Source organism: Chrysemys picta, chromosome 8 (genome assembly GCF_011386835.1).
Source record: "Chrysemys picta bellii isolate R12L10 chromosome 8, ASM1138683v2, whole genome shotgun sequence".
In the NCBI taxonomy this organism is placed as follows: Eukaryota; Metazoa; Chordata; order Testudines; family Emydidae; genus Chrysemys; species Chrysemys picta.
In genome coordinates this window covers 108,843,688-108,860,562 of record NC_088798.1, presented here as the reverse complement: position 1 = coordinate 108,860,562, position 16,875 = coordinate 108,843,688, and the positions used below count along the sequence as shown (strand labels likewise).

At 41.5% G+C, this 16,875-nt stretch overlaps 1 protein-coding gene across 5 annotated transcripts in view; it reads left to right on the top strand.

Moving 5' to 3' along the window:
• The window catches only part of RNF145 (ring finger protein 145), a 63,298-nt gene that overhangs the window by 22,045 nt on the left and 24,378 nt on the right, over window positions 1-16,875 (top strand). For 3 of the 5 annotated variants that reach the window (XM_065555159.1, XM_065555160.1, XM_065555161.1), the window contains 2 exons: window positions 6,780-6,888; window positions 16,425-16,516. The exons of 1 other annotated variant lie outside the window; for it this stretch is intronic. In XM_065555159.1, coding sequence (XP_065411231.1) covers window positions 6,780-6,888; window positions 16,425-16,516 — 201 coding nt within the window. The remainder of the gene's footprint in view (window positions 1-6,779; window positions 6,889-16,424; window positions 16,517-16,875) is intronic. One more of the 5 variants, XM_042844901.2, reaches the window with a different exon arrangement.

Sequence of the window (16,875 nt, the reverse complement as noted above, 5' to 3'; positions counted from 1 at the left end):
TCTCTCGGAAAGAATCCAGCAAGGGAGATAGTCGATTCCCTTCATTGCCGGTCGTCCGAATAAAGGAAATGGAGTACAGTGCTAGTTGGGCTTTTTATTTTCAAACAGATATTTGAAATGGTTGAATGACACGAAATGTGTTTGGATAATTAGAACAGGAAGACCTAGTGGCATGTATGATAGTTTGGATAGCCGCTGTATGTACTGAAGAGTTTATATGTTTATAAAATTGAGAGTTTTTTGCATGTCGGCATGGCCGTGTGTGTATTTCAGTATATTTTCTGCATTGTGCAAAGTAACTGACAGTACCAAGAGAGCAAAATATACACTTCGTAGCTTGAACGACACAAACGTTGCATGATCGTTATATTTGATTGGGAAGCCTTTCCTGATATTTTTAAAGATAAAGTCTGTTGATTCTAGATTTATGAGGCTGTCTGCCAAAAGGTTACTTGGCTCATAAATGAGCTGATTTGTGGTTCCCTAATCTATTGAACTCTTGCATAAACTTTTTTTTTTTTTGAAGACGTTCTTTGGTATTGTTTACAAAGATCTTGGCTCCCAGTAAGTGTGTGTGAAATTTTAAAAACCAGCATGCTAACACTGCATTGAAGAATTATTTAGTTAACACAGGCAGGAGAGTACAGAAGAAGCTACCCCTGTTGCTACTGTTGTTGGTTGGCTGGTAGGGGACACTGATATGGATTTTGGCATTATATCTAGTCTTAGTGGCTAGATGTGTGGATTAATTTCAGCTTTGAGAATTTTTCATGAATTGTGCCTATAGGTCATATCTAATACAGGAGATTGTCTTGCACGTTAATGGATATGCTATATGACATTGCACTTAAAGTTCTTTCAGCTTCTCTGTTAGAAAAGCAGGGGGAGGGATAGCTCAGTGGGTTTGAGCATTGGCCTACTAAACCCAGGGTTGTGAGTTCAATCCTTGAGGGGGCCACTTGGGGATCTGGGGCAAAATCAGTACTTGGTCCTGCTAGTGAAGGCAGGGGGCTGGACTCGATGACCTTTCAAGGTCCCTTCCAGTTCTAGGAGATGGGATATCTCCATTAATTTTTTTTTATTTGTATTTTGAGGGAAGGGTCAGCAGGAGATATATTTGTCTTGCTGGGTTCTGGTAGGGACTTGTTCCTAGTGGTCCAAGTGGGGTGTAAAGGAGAATTAAGGTGAGATATGAAGAAAAAGAATGGTTTGTTTCTATTATTTTTACATGAGTTCAATTAGTGGGATTAGATTCATAGATGTTAAGGCTAGAAGGGACCACTATGATCCTCTAGTCTGACTTTCCTGCATTACACGGGCTGTAGAATCTCATGCAGTAAATTGTACATCAAGCCCATAACTTCTGGTTGAGCTCTAGCACATCTTTTAGAAAGACATCCAGGCTTGACTTGAAGACTTCAAGTGATGGAGAATCTGCCACATCCACAAGTAAATTGTTCCAGTGGTTCAATATCTGGAGATATTTAAGAGTAGGTTAGATAAATGTCTATCAGGGATGGTCTAGACAGTATTTGGTCCTGCCATGCGGGCAGGGGACTGGACTCGATGACCTCTCGAGGTCCCTTCCAGTCCTAGAATCTATGAATCTATGAATTACCTTCACTGTTAAACATTTGTGCCTTATTTTTAAACTGAATTTGTCTAGTTTCATCTTCTAACCATTTGGATGTTATTTTCTGCTAGATTAAAGAGTTTATCAGGAACCTCTTCCTCAAGTAGGTACTTCTAGACTGATAGTCACTTCTCAACCTTATTTTGGATAAAAGAAATAAACTGATGGCTTGTCTACGCTGGCAATTAACAGCGCTGCAACTTTCTCGCTCGGGTGTGAAAAAACACACCCCTGAGCACAGCAAGCGGCAGTGCTGTAAAGCACCAGTGTAAACAGTGCTCCAGCGCTGGGAGCTACGCCCCTTGTTGAGGAGGTGTTTTTTCTCCCAGCGCTGCGCCGCGACCACACAAGGCATGATAAAGCGCTGCCGTGTAGACTAGCCTGAGCTTCTTAAGTGTTTCACTGTAAGACTGTCCTCTGCAATCTACTCTTGAATTGGGCTGTCATGAGTTAGTCATCTCATTTTAGCATAACTCGGTAGAGTGCAACTGCTATACAGACCAGCAGTTGAGTTTTCCATGCTTGCTGTCACTCCATGTCTGCACCGGCACTAGATTCGGTCATGAGACACAGATATCTGATGCCTATCCTGTGGTTCATAGTGTTACAACTCACTGCCACAGGATGTTGTGGGGCAATTTGTCAGTTCCCCTGAGAGATTGGAGGCAGAGATCATCTAGGCCTGGGAAATTCATTTCTTGGAAAGAATCCAAGCTGCTGTGCAGTTACTTCCTGGTTCCTCTAAACTAAAGTATGGCTCCTTCTCATCCTGACAGCTGTGTTGTTTTTGTTGTTGTTGGTTTTTTTTGTGGAGGCAATGTTTCTTTGACGTGGCTCTGCAAAAGCAACCACCAAGAGATACTGTTCTTTCTTTGAGAGAAATATTATAAACTCCTTAACTGACTTTTATTGTGCAAAGTTTCCATGCACAACCTAAACCCTAACTGTTCCAAATAATTATTGGAAATGAGCAAAATATATTTGAAATGTAACCATGCAAAAAAGAGGAAATTAAAAAGGTTCATAAACATAACATGTAACTTGAAGATACAGTTTGAATTGTGTTAAGTGTTCTAAAGGATGTAGTAATATGCAGCACGTCAAAGACTTTGATGCCTGACCCTTCAAAGAAGCAAAATGACCTCCTTTAACACTTATTTGAAGTAGAATGTCCTCTGCATCATAAATTTAACACTTATATTCAGAAAAAAAGGGAATGAAATATTGCTCTTCTGATTTATCTACATTTGCAATCACCCTCCTCTTCCTTGTAACAAGCCAACCTGTTAATGAATCGTTTATATTTTTGTTTGTCAGAGGCATCACAAATGGTAATGATAATGTGCAGTTCTGGGAGCAAGGCCTCTACTGCAAAAATGTGAATATTGTCATGTGATGTGTTTTAAAATGTCTGTTTTCAAGCTTCAAAATGGAATTGTAAATAATGAAATGAAAAAGAAACTACTTGATATTTCCCCCCCGTCCAAAAATAATTATAGCAAATGCAAAAACTGCATAGAAATTAACACTGAAATTCTGGCCTGAATCCATGAGCTGCAACATTCATCACTAAAGCTGCTGCAGCAATCTTGACTCTGATGGTTTGCTTACCAATTGCAGTGCATTGAGGACCATCACTATTTTTGGCCTTTAAACCAAGGATCTCCAAACTCTTACGGTCTGGTCTTTCCTTTGATTTGCACTTGAATTTCATTCTCCTCCTTGAGGTGTCTGTTGGCTTGTCTTCAGTACCAGGAGAAGTCGACCAAGGTTGCACTACTCCAGCTACATGAATAACGTAGCTGGAGTCGATCTAGCTTAGGTAGACTTACCCTGGTGTCTTCACTGAGCTGCGTTGCTGGGAGATGCTCTACGGTCAACTTCTTACTCGTCTTTGGGAGCTGGAGTACTGGGGTCGACCAGAGAACGCTCTGCCATTGATTTAGCGGGTCTAGTGAAGACCCGCTAAATCGATTCCCTGCTGTAATTGATTGCAGCAGTGTGGCTCTCCCCATAGTGAAGACCAGCCCTGTGGGTCTCTTCTCCAATTAATGATTTGGAGTTGTGATCACAAAGGGAAGAATGAGCACAGTACGTTCTACAATATTCCAGCACAACAGGGATGCATTATGGATGCAGTGACTGCCTTAGTGCTGAACTTTCTTGCCTTTTACAAAATGTACTATAGCACTGTTCAGCTGTAGCCCTAAAACGCTGTGCTACGGTGACTTTCATACTCTGTCGTCTGTTTCCATCTCTTTGCTCCTAAGAGCTGAAATATGAATGTGGTAAAGGACAGAGCAGATATTCTTGAAGTAGTTACCGCAAAGGAAGACTGCACCTCAAGGTGAAGGGAAAAGCTTGTGGGATTTAGGGTGAATCATGGGCTCAAGTGAAAAGGGAGGGTTTAAAGTGAGACTTGGAGAAGGAGATACTGGTCTTAGAGTGGTACAGTAGTAGCTTAACTGGCCAGCACCACTGAAAGTGTTAACCTCTAATTGCGAATTGGAGGAATTAAGCGAATGAGACTAGAGAGCTTTGCCACCTTTTTGTCACCTCAAGTCCCCAGAGCATTTGAGAACCAGGAAGGCTTGTTGTAGGTTTCTGGTTTGCTACTGTTACCTTAAACATTGTTTGGATTGTGTTGTTTGATACTGAGTAAATAACAAAAGCATGTATCAAGTGGCAGTCTAGCGGGCACCTGCTAATGTGGCAGAGGTAAACAACTTTTGAAACAATATAAACACATTTCCAGCTGAAGTCACCTTCACATCTGTCTTTGAATTTTGGTAACCTGGTTTGCCCCTCTTTGACCTTAACATTGGCTACAGAAGCACACATCTGCTTAGTTTTTGTATCCAAAAGAGAGCCAAACCTTGTTGCTTGGTCTGTGGGATTTAAGCCAGGCATGCCAAATATTAGGACCCTTCTTCCAGCTAATTCTTCTTGGGGTGACATAGGACAGTTAAATGCATGTTCTGCCTTAAGGAATGATGTTGCCCAGCAGTCCTTGTGGTTACTGTTCATGTGTTTGGTGAGAGAGGAAGAGGTGGAGAATAGAGAAGAAGTTAAACCTGTTAAAATGTGATTTTTCTATTTAGTCAAGAAATAGAAGACATGAACATTTGTTTGCTTTATTAATTAGACGTATGTAGCTCATCTAAAGCATCCTAATTGCTGTAAGCAAACTGTTTCAGTGCCAGGCCTCAGGCTCCATAAATAGCTATATTTAATTGAACGTAAAGCTCAAAAGAAAAAAAAAATCCAGGGGCTTTGTGGAAATTGTGGTACTATAGTCCTGTTCCTGTGTGCAGTCGGGAGCGTAAACCGTGCCTTGAACTTTAAAAAATAGCAATTCTCAGATGAACGTCTCATTTATCACAGCTTTGTGGTGTTAATGCAAAATTCAGGAAATTTTGGAAAATTATAATAAACTGCTCTGCTGTTACAAGTGTAAATTTATACATGTGTTTTTGTTTTTTTTTTTTAATTGGTGAGCAAATAAGTTTTATCTACCTGCCCTTACATGGAATAAGGCAGTTTTACATGCCTGAATGGACTGTTGATTGCTTGGCTATTTTATGGGTCTGAAGTTTTGTCTATGGGTTCATTGCCAGCTGTTTTTTTTCAGTGAGTGCACTTTTACTAGAGCTTTCTAGAGATGGACCACTGGAGGTTGGAAATACTAAGTAGCTGGCAGTTGAGGAGAATTGGAATGTTTCTACGTAAACCTTTGTCTTAGTTTGGGATTCCATCCTATTAAATATTGGGACATACCACACTGGTAGGTTGTCTGATAGTAGCTAATTGTTATTGAACTACTCGTATATATTCTTAGAATATTTATTCAAGAATCTCAGTGCTGTTTCATGCTCATAACTATCTTACGACATACTCAAAACAGCATAATCAACTCTAGTTAAAAAGGTTGTGACCAATTAAGGAATTTGCTAAGTAGATAGATGATATTTTAAAACAAATAGCATTTACTGAATATCTATGATCTGTGTGATGAGCCCTTCTAAAGATGTTTTGTTCTTAGCTGCTAGGAAATCCTTTACTCTTGACAGATTTGCTGAATGGATTTTAGTGCCAGTCACTTAAGTTATTAACCTCTGAAATTAGGATCTCTGTGGCAGAGAGCTCAAAACGAAGGACAAATGACACCATGCGGTGTGCATGGGATTCCTGCTCTCTGTCCCTACAGTCTCTTTGGGGAAATACTAGGGACTGCCAAACATTAGATACTTATCACTGAATCCCTGAAGAAGCAGGCTTTGCTATGTCTGCTTTATTTTGGCATCCTGATGGAAAGAGGTTTGAAAAGGAGGGCCAACAACTTTTTTGCTTTGAGCTACTCACTAGCCAGGCTATGTTCTTGAACAGTAAAGCTTTGTATTCATTGGGAATTTTTCTCAATTCCCGCAAATGCTAGACAACCACTGAAGTAACTGCAGTGCAAATCCCAAGTGGAGGCAAGGAAAGATGTAATTTGCTCCATTGGAGCGTGCCCTTGCGTGAAACTGTATCAATTGTGAATTTGCCTGAATTCGAGCAGTATAGAGAAGAACCTACATTTCAGTCTCAAATTGTGATATTAAGCAGGGATTTCAGATGTGAAAATGGATGGTGAGAGAACTGAAGTAATTTACAAGTTTAATTTTGCTTAACATACAAATGAAGGTTTTAAATGTATCCTATGTAATGCATTACAATATTTACATTGTTGTAACTTGATGATTTTGTGAATGTGGTGGATATATTCACTGATATATATTGCCTACAATGAAGGCATTTTGCTTATGTTAGTGCTGAAATTTATCTACACTTAAATATGTGTGCCCAAGAGAAGAGAGAAGCCTGGACACACACATCTTTCTCTTGTCTTTTTTCATGTCTCGCAGTCACTTTCTTTTGCCAAAATATCATGGGTCAGTTTCACCATTGATATAAGTAGATGCAACTTGACTGAAGTGAATGGAGCTGTATGCGTGTATGACAACTACGTGTTTTTCCTCTCTTGTATCCAGGTGCAGGATTTAAAAAAATAAAAATAAAAAAATCCTGCAGTAAGAGAGAGTGATGTCTAAGTTGTTTTTTTAAAAGACATCAGAGGTTTTATTTCAACTTCTGATTTCTGCTCCAGGTTACATCTTAAGTGTTGTGCTCCTAACCTTACCTAGACAACACCTGGTTCAGCTCTACCTGTACTTTCTGACTGCACTGCTGCTGTATGCTGGGCACCAGATCTCCAGGTAAGAATGTGTGATATTTTTCACATGACTTGGTTTTCAAATCTGAAAAATAATGTAATTAATATTTTGCCAGTAGTAGCCACACACACAGGGGAAGGTCTGTGTTTTTCATTTAGCTGTCTGGAATATATCCTGTCTTTCCTGATGTTGAAAAGAAGTTACAGGATTAACACCGATTCTGCTCCATTGCTGTTGGAAGATGTGTGGGGCCTGCTCTTTTAATTGACTTCAGTGGGAGTTGGATCAGGCCCATAAAGCCTTTATTTTAAAATCCCCCATAGGTCTTCCCTAGCCATCACAGGGAGTCTCTCTCCCATCCACTATGAAAACACATTGCTTTTGTGATGGACATGATTTCTGTTGGACCAAGAAGAGAGAGTACCTGCATCTCTTTGAATTTCACAAATGTTTTACTAGGAGGATAAGACATATTGTTCCTTTCAACTTGCTGGTGCCTAGACAAGGGAGAAAATGTGGAATAAAGAGCCATAGAGAGGGATAAGTGTAGAATAATAGTGTTGGAAGCTTTTAATATGGAAATATAAATTTCTTCATCATAAATTATATTGTCCATTATTTTACTTTCATAAATCAGTAGTTCTGATTAGAAATCTTACAGTAATAAATAAGCACGCCAAATGCGTGTGGGTCTAAAATGTAAAGTGAGATGCAGTGGACAGGTCAGAGGCGATACAACCAACCAAAGTAAATCTTTCGTTTTATTGTTTCGGTGTTGCCGAATATATTTAGCCCAAAATAAAAACACACTCATTTTGATTAAAGGCTTGGATTGGAGCCTGAAAAACTATCATCTTGTTAGGAGGCTTCCCTGAGAAATATCTCAAGTGTGGAATTGGATCTGATCCTTTTGACGCCCAGTGGTGGGAAATATTTGAAAAATCATATTAAACTGATTTGTATAAAATGGTAGGTTTGTTATTTAAGTGGTAAAATTGTTGTTCCAGCAAATGCTTTGAAACTGCCCTTTTGGTTAAATCTGTTCATTGTCAAGGAAAGTTTAAATAGAGGTTTTGGGGCAGTTATAAAGTGTTGATGTCATGGCTTTAATGGTGGTCTGAATGTGGGGGAGAGGATTGTGGCCTCATATTTCCTGGGTAGGAAGGAGGATGGCTTCCTGATTATTCCCCTGGGAATCCTGAGCTTTTCTAGCTGTAGTTTGCAGATGTTTGTCCTAGTATTTTAAAGACTGTATTTACTTACTAGAGAAAGAAGCCTAACTTTGTTTTAAGATCCTGAGTTTAAATCAGAATAAGGATGCTAATATGACATCCTAAATGTGCATGCTGTCTCAGGTGTTCATCAGATGCAGGTGGGCTTTTGGTCTGGAGGGCATGGAGATAGAAGATTCAGAATGAGAGCCTTCACTTCCGCAGCCTTGAGCTTCGGTCTTTTAACCTGAAAAAAGGGGAAAGAGTGCATAAACTTCAATTTATATACAGTCTTGGGCATGGCCCCCTACTGGAATTTAATTCTGATTATTTTTTCACTGTAATTTATGAATTTTACTATATCCGCTTATGAATATTGTGACATTTAGAAGTCATGAAAATGTATTGTTTGAACCATTAGTGTACTGGTACTCTGCTCCACAGATCTATTAGACAATTCCTAATAACGAGTTAATATGCAAGATTTTCATTTAAATGTTGTTAGGACTGCAGATTTGCCATGGCATTTTTATCAAAAAACATGGAGTAGCCCAGTCCTCTGGGATTGGGCCTGGCTTCCCGCTCTGGGCGTTGTGACCTGGTGCACAGAGTTGCTGCGCTACTCAGGTTTGGCCTGGCTGCCTCGCCATTAAGGCAGGTGGGCCAAATCTGAGCAGCGCTGTAACTCTGCTCGCCCAATCACAATGCCTCTCACTCAAATTTGACCTGGCGGCTCCCCTGTCATGATGGAGGGTTAACCAGGCCAAGCCAAACTTGAGCAGCACTGCAACACTGTGCACCCAAGTTCGCCTCTCTGTCTGGGCATTGCAAGCCCAGCCTCTTGGAGCAGGAGCTGTCACAGCAGGGAAATCCCACGCATTCACATGCATATGCACACAAAGCTTGGACAACTGGGAAAATCATGCTATCCTTGACTTTGTTTTCTCCACTGTGACAAACCTGCAACCCTAATTTTTCACTTTCACTAGCATTGCACAGAAAACAGGCTCCGTTTTAAAAATAAAATTGGATCAACAGTCTAGTAGTAGAGCAAAGTCTAGCCACATGAAGAGCCATGTTGGGGTCCTGAGCTTGCTGGCAGAGCTAAAGTGTGGCTTACTGACACTCTCGAGCGAATTTACCCATTCCCCTGGAGCAGTACGGTCTGGTTTTGGTGGGAGTTTGGTCCAGTCATCCTTGACTGGTGGCAGGCTCCCCACAGCAGCCTCTGACAGTAATAATGGGAGGACCACCACTCTTAGCCCCTCCCCTCTTCCCCCCCCCCCCCCCCCAAATTTTCAGATTCAGCCAGGGTCTTTTACAATAAAAGAACAGTATGAAGTTGAAGTGTGACTAATGTACAAATATGCTCTGTACTGTACATATTGTCACTTCATTGAGCATCCAGCTTGCTTTTTATATTGTCTCATAGACGTAATGTACTAAAATTACAAGAAGCAGGTATTAGACTATTCTTTCAAATATTCTAACAGTATTGTTTAGTTTTAAATGGTTTGAATAACTTGGTATTGAATCTATTGCAATTCATTAGCTGGCATGCTGTTTAAGATGGGTGAGGAAGTAACGCTGGGGAACTACAAACACAGCATGGTTGACAGACCATTTTAAAATGTGAAACAGCAGGATTTACTTAACATCAGCTGGCATTCTTGACGATGTTCAGCCTTTTGGAATTTTTGAATCACTGGAGAACTTCTGTTTCTAGTGCTGCTGTTCCACTTCAGGAATAACTTGTGGTTAAGGCACAAGACTAAGAGTCATGACATCTGGGTTTTATTCCTGGCTCTGGTTTCAGATGTCCACGTTTGTGTGACCTTAGGCAAGTCGTGTAACTTCCGAATGCCTTAGCTTCCCCATCTGTAAAGTGGGGTGATGTTAAGAGGGGGATTGAGGGTTGATTCAATACTGTTTGTAAAGCATTTGGAGATGCACTGCCAAACAAAAGGTGTAAAACATAGTAATGTGTTTAGTGAGAACAGTCACCATCATGGTAACTCCTGGGTGTCTGTAAAATAAAGGCAATAATAAAGGATAGATAATAGGACAGAAAATATCATAATGCTGCTATATAAATCCATGGTATGCCAGCACCTTGAATACTGTGTGCAGTTCTGGTCACCTCATCTCAAAAAAGATATATTAGAATTGGGAAAGGCGCAGAGAAAGGCAACAGACAGATTAAGGATATGGAATAGCTTTTGTATGTGGAGAGATTAAAAAGACTGACTTTTCAGCTTGCAAAAGAGACAACTAAGGGGGGATATGATAGAGGTCTATAAAATAGTGACTGGTGTGGAGAAAGTGAAGTGTTATTTACCACTTCCCATAACATAAGAACCAGGGGTCACCCAAAGAAATTAATAGGCAGCAGGTTTAAAACAAAAGGAAGTATTTCTTCACACAACGCAGTCAACTCATGTGGAACTCATTGCCAGAGGATGTTGTGAAGGCCAAAATGAGGTTTAAAAAAAACCCCAGATAAATTGATGGAGGATAGGTCCGTCAATGGCTATTAGCCAAAACCGTCAGTGATGAGACCCCATGCTGAGCATCCCTAGCCTCTGATTGCCAGAAGCTCGGGGTGGGGGGTGTCACTCAGTGATTGCCTGTTCTGCTCATTCCCTCTGGGGCACCTGGCATTGGCCACTGTTGGAAGACAGGCCACTGGGCTAGATGGACCATTGGTCTGAGACAGTCTGGCCATTCTTATGTTCCTATCCAAGCTAACCTGAAAGGCAGATTCACAAGCCCCCTCATGAAAAATAGATGCTCCTCTATTTCATACACAGTTACATCAGCCTCTTGCACAAACATTATACAATCTTTGCCTGGAAATTTCACTGGGATGTGTGCTTATGTTAAAGAAAGGAACCCTGCATCATTTCATACGCCTCGTTTTTCTGTTGTGCTGTGATTCTATCCCATAATTGGCAGCATTGAGAATTATGGGGTTCCAAGGAGCGGGGGAAATAACAAGCAGGAACTATTTGTTATATCGAACTTAATTTGTTTTTAATATGACAGAAGACATGAAACCTAGAGTTGTTTTTTGGTGGGATTGTTTGACGTTAATTGAGGAGACTGATTAGCCGAAGTAAATGACAGTGGCATGACACAATTAGGCCAGATAACCGCTGTGTGTTATGGCAGTTGACTACAAAGCACCTTTGTTAAAAACGGAAGAGCCTTTCTTGCATGTATGAGAATATAAATGTATGAGTCAAATATAAGCATTATCTGAATTGTCCCTTTGTTTAGAAATATAGGTTATTCCTAAGGCTATGTCTTAGTCATGGGTATTTTTAGTAAAAGTCATGGACAGGTCACGGACAGTAAATGAAAATTCACGGCCCCTGACATGCCCATGACTTGTACTATATACCCCTGACTAAATTTTGGGGTGGGAGGGTGACCTGGGGCACTGCAGGTGCTGGGGAGGGGTAGTTGGAGGGGCTGGCAGGCTCCCTGCCTGGCTCCGCACCTCCCCGGAAGCAGCAACATCCCCCTTCCTCAGCTTCTAGGCGGAGGTGTGGCCAGGCAGCTCTGCGCGCTGCCTCTGCCCTGAGTGCCAGCTCTGCAGCTCCCTGGTCATGCCGCCGCCTAAGAGCTGAGGGCTGTTGCTGCTTCCGGGGAACCCCCACCCTGAGGTAAGCGCCACACAGAGCCCTCACCCCCTCTTATGCCCCAAATCCCAGCCCTGAGGTTCCTCCCACACCCAAATTCCTGCTGTGGGGGAGGTGCAGTGGCCCAAGACTTCCCCAGCAGCGGCTGGTCTGGAAGGCGACCAACCTGCTCAGGTAGCCCCCGGGCCAGCCGCACCTGTGGCTGCAGAAGTCAAGGAGGTCCCGGAAAGTCACAAAATCCTAGCAGCCAGCTGATTGTGGGTGGCTTTCTTTTTAACTTTCTAACCTGGATTGGCTTTAGAACTGCATTCCCAACAGCAGTAAATCTGGAAATCTGATTTTAGCTTTATATTTATGTCCTAATTTTCTAACAAAGCTTATGAGACATTTCATTTAATAAGAAAATAATTGTTTTTACACTATTCCGGTAGAATGAACAATTGAGAAGTTAAAGGTGCAGCTTAATAAAGCCTTAATTGATCAAAATTGAGTGCACACTCAGTCCAATCAGCATCTTTGTATAGCACTGCAGCTGTTCGTGGCCTCTTCTGAATATCTGTACCAGAAGATCATTATTCTTGTGCTGCTAATGTAATAAGAAAATCACAGCTTTGATGTTTCACTACTTTTGAATAAGAAATTAGGATTCAACTCCTCTACAAATACTTTTTTAAAAATTGTGCTACAATTTTATACTTTAGTACTTTACAGATCTGTTACGCTCTCATGATATAAATTATTTTCCTTCAAATGTTGCTGCAATTGAGCCTGTAGAAAAATGACTCAAAGGAGATCTGGTGCATTATGTGTCAGTGTGGATCTATTGTAGGTGCACATGCATCTGAGATCAGTCTCTTGAATAGCCTTGTCAGTCATGGCCGTGCACGTGTCCTGTGCCTTTGTTCTCCCATCTGAGTACATAAAGGGTATAGGGCTTGCAACCCTTCCTCAGTTCCCTCTTACCACCCACAGCAGAGAGAATGAACCCAGTGAGTGTCTGACCAGCTACTCCCTTCAGAGACCTTTACATTGTTGTTGTTTTTAATCAGGTTTGTTGAGACTTTGTCTGCACGCTCCCAATCGAAGGATGTTTCCAAAAACCCCATCCCCAATCAGTGACCCTGTTGAACATTGGTGCGAGGTGCTTTGCACCAACCACCATGCCTAATGGTAGATTCCAAACGCTGCCCATCCTGCCATGGGCTGATCCTTATAGGGGAAAATTGCTAATGCATATTCTGCCTAGGGGAGAGCTACATGTGCTCTGTGTGCAAGTCCTTTTCTTCAGGGTCTGCAAATCCAGGGTTGGTCAGCTAGAGCAGTCCGCATGGGTCACTTCAAACCCGGAGGTGATGGTCACTACCAGAACAAGGCCAGATAAACCAGCATTGGACAGCATTCCTTTGAGGGCAAATCATACCCCAGGATCGGGCAGCAGAAAGAAGGAAAAGAGGACTCTAGTAGAGCTGACACTGACATCTGAGACACTGACCACCTCTGTGTTTGATGAAATCTTCAGCGCTGACAGCCCCAGGCAACAAAGCCAGCACCTGTTCCCACAGGTAAAGGGGACACTGACTCATGCAGCTAGACAGAGCTCAAATATTGCTCCAAAACTGAAGGGAAGTGCTGGAAGGAAAACATCACTCCATCAAGGACAGAGCTCCTAAGTCCTCAGTTAGAACTGGAGTGGATCAGGGAACCAGAGACCTGGCACTGCCCTCAATACTGATATCCATGAGAGAGCCAGGCAAGGGCCCAAGATATACACTTGAAGAATCAGTCTCCTCTCCAGAGACATTTCGAGGACTGAAGAGGTGACTGGCATAGGTATCCTATCACCCCACAGCACCGCTGTTCAAAGAAGAAAAGCTGCTTCTCACCAGCATTGAGCAGAGAAGAGGAAGTGTGTATAACTGGTGTTGGGAAGAGAAGGACAAATGTTCTTTCTAGAATCCTCTAGATTTCTCCTCCATCCTCATGTATTTTAATGCAGATTGTCTAAAGAGCCCCATTTCAGTGTACTTGGCACCTACTATGATGCTTGAAAATCTGCATTGAGCAAGGGCTGTCACAGATGCACAGAACAGATTTTTGAAGTGTTTGTTTTACTACTTGAGATTAACTTCTGAATTCCAGAGACCTTTTTCAAATGAGAAGGTGAATTGCGGGGTGGAAGCTTAGCTGTTTATCAAGTAGGGATAGAGCTAGAGTATTTCTCCATGTTTAACTGGCACAAGCTTGAATCCCAGGGCATAGTTGCACTAAAGCAGTGTGAATGTGTTGGATAACTAGCACTGAGTCACATGCACATTCTTTGTTGAAGGGAAGGACTTTCCTCTTTCATTTGATTTGGAGATATCTGTTAGGAGGTTGCTTTTGCTTTTGACTGGAATGACTGCTGTATTGTTCCAATATGTCCTTTTTATTTGGATGTGCTAAATGTTCATATTCTTTCTGCAGAGGTCCACAGATCTGTTACCATGAGTACTTCCTCCTGCTTGGGGGGCAGAACCAGACTTGTCAGTCACTGACAGCAGGGAATGCCCCCCCATCCTGAAGTTCCCTCCAGGTTTTTTTCTGCCTCCCCAGCACCTGGTGGCTCAGCCAGTCTTCCTTGCTGCAGAGCTTTTCCGAAGGAAATAGCAAACTTTATTTCAAATGTTTAGGCTAGCAGTTTGGTTTAATTGTGTTTAGTTTCCAGTTGTATCCCAGGGCTGTTTTAGACTTTTTAGAAGACTGTCCTCTCGGCTCTACTCCTCTTTTAGGTATTTGCAGTGGCTGGTGCCACTGCAGGCTTCGGGGAGCAAGGCAGACCATGAAATGCCAGAGGCAAAATGAAGGGTTGGTCTAGGTGACGTCACCTTGGCCAACCAGCACAGTTGGAGAGACTGGATCTGCCCGGCAAGATGCAATGCAGACCTGACAGGATTGTCTCAGGCCTCCTTCCCTGGCAGGAATGGAGCCAAAGAACTGGGTCCAGGGCAAGCAGCCCATTTACTTCATCTCCGTTAAAGGGTGAAGCAGGCAGAGCTTCAATATATTTTCTCTTTTCATTTGCACTGCCATGTTCCATATCCCCATCTTTAGTGGAAGAATACTTACATTGGACTTGTGCACACTATCCTGTTCTTAAATAATCCAAAATGATCATCTACACCAGTGGCTCTCAAACTTTTTTACTGGTGACCCCTTTCACATAGCAAGTCTCTGAATGCGACCCCCCCCCCCAAATTAAAAACACTTTTAAAATACATTTAACACCATTATAAATGCTGGGGGCAAAGCGGGGTTTGGGGTGGAGGTTGACAGCTTGCAACCCCCCATGTAATAACCTCGTGACCCCCTGAGGGGTCCCAACCCCCAGCTTGAGAACCCCTAATCTGCACCGATGACAATAGAGTTAGATTTCATGAGTGTGTGTTTACATATGGGTATATGAATTTGTTCCCCTTCCCTTTAACTATACATATTCTACTGAGGGAGCAATGCAAATAAATCAATCAATAAATAAATACAAAGAGTGACACAGATACATAAACTATGTACATCAGGTTATTTCAGCTGTCCATTACTTGTTTTTATGAAACACTTGTGATAGAAATTGAAATGTTAACATTAAGTTTGAACTTCACCTGTTACTTAGGTTTAAAAACAAAAAAGAGAGAAATTAGACGAGATGGGGAGAAATGAGGGGTGGGGTGGAGAGAGAGGAGTGCCTTCTAGTTCTTCCACAAAGAACAAAAACTGGCTGGTTTCCTAGAACTTTGACCTCTGCTTTTCCTAAGTGGTCTGCTGCTCTTGAATAATGTACTTCGGATGTCTTCAGGTGCTCTCTCCTTCCATGCATACTTCAGTTGGTGGCAATGCATTCTTGTTGGTCAAGGTAGGGAGTGTTTGGATTTTCATATACCAAACTGAGGAAATTAACTTTCACCACACAGAAAGGAAGCGAGTTACTCATGCAGGTGATGAAAATAAGTTCTTCTCTTAGGTTGGAGTTCTTGAAGACAGCCACATGTGACATGTAGTAGAATATTTCATTCCAAACCAGCAATGCTGGAATACTATAGGAGGGGAGGGTCATATGACAACTGAAACAAAAACTGGTGCATTATACATAATATGTTAACGTAGAGACGTTCACCTTGTTGTAAAATCTTTTCTGTTACCCTCCCCTGCTTGCTGGGCTGCATGCCCAAGTTAAAACTACTCCGTCACTCATTTAACTTGAGCACCACTCATTACAATACAAGTTTTGAGAGGTCTGTGTAAACTTGTTAATTTAGGCTGTGATTCAGCAAGGCATTTAAGCTGGTTCCTAACTTTAAGCATGAGTAGTCTTTTTGAAGTCAAATTTGATTTGACACTTTTCCATTTAAAGAGACAGGTTTTTAAAGGGCACAAATGACCATTTAGTAAAAGAGCTGACAGCAGTTTCACCAGCAGATGAATTGGAAGGACATTTTTGCTCATCCCTCTAGTTACAAAACTGCTTGACGTGGAGGTGGGAGAAGAAACACTGTGATGGACAGAAAAGAAATATTTAAATAGATGTCACTGAAAAGTGAAGTAGTCCTTCAGTCAGCAAATGGTTTCTTTCCAAAATTTTCTTGTAACTTCAGTCTGTTAAATACAGGGTGCAGCAAAGGTGCATATTATATGAAGTAAACTCCTTTCAAGCTGGTTAGAGATGTCTTAATATTTTGTTTTTGTTCATCAGGGATTATGTTAAGAGTGAGCTGGAGTCGGGATATGAAGGGCCAATGTATTTAGAACCTCTCTCCATGAATCGTTTCATGACCGCCTTAATAGGTAAGTGCAGCTTAAACATCTAAGGGGTGGCAGGAATAACTACTTGTTTCTAATTCTCATCCTGATCTCTTCTACATGCACCTTTTTTTTAATTTCTTGGTACTGAGTGTCTCTTGGCATTATAGGTTTTTAAATAATAATGATGATATGTACTTTTCCATTGAGAGGATTGGATCCATGCGGCCTTATGATGTAATTCCATTTACTACAACTTTACTAATAAACACATTCCCTTGGGTTGCAACTTTGCTTATAAATTAAAATCTTCACTGTGCCTGTTTACCTTAATATTAGACTGTAAAAGTTTTAGTTTCACTTGCTTTTTCATGTAACAAAATGAACCTACTAAGTTGTTGTAA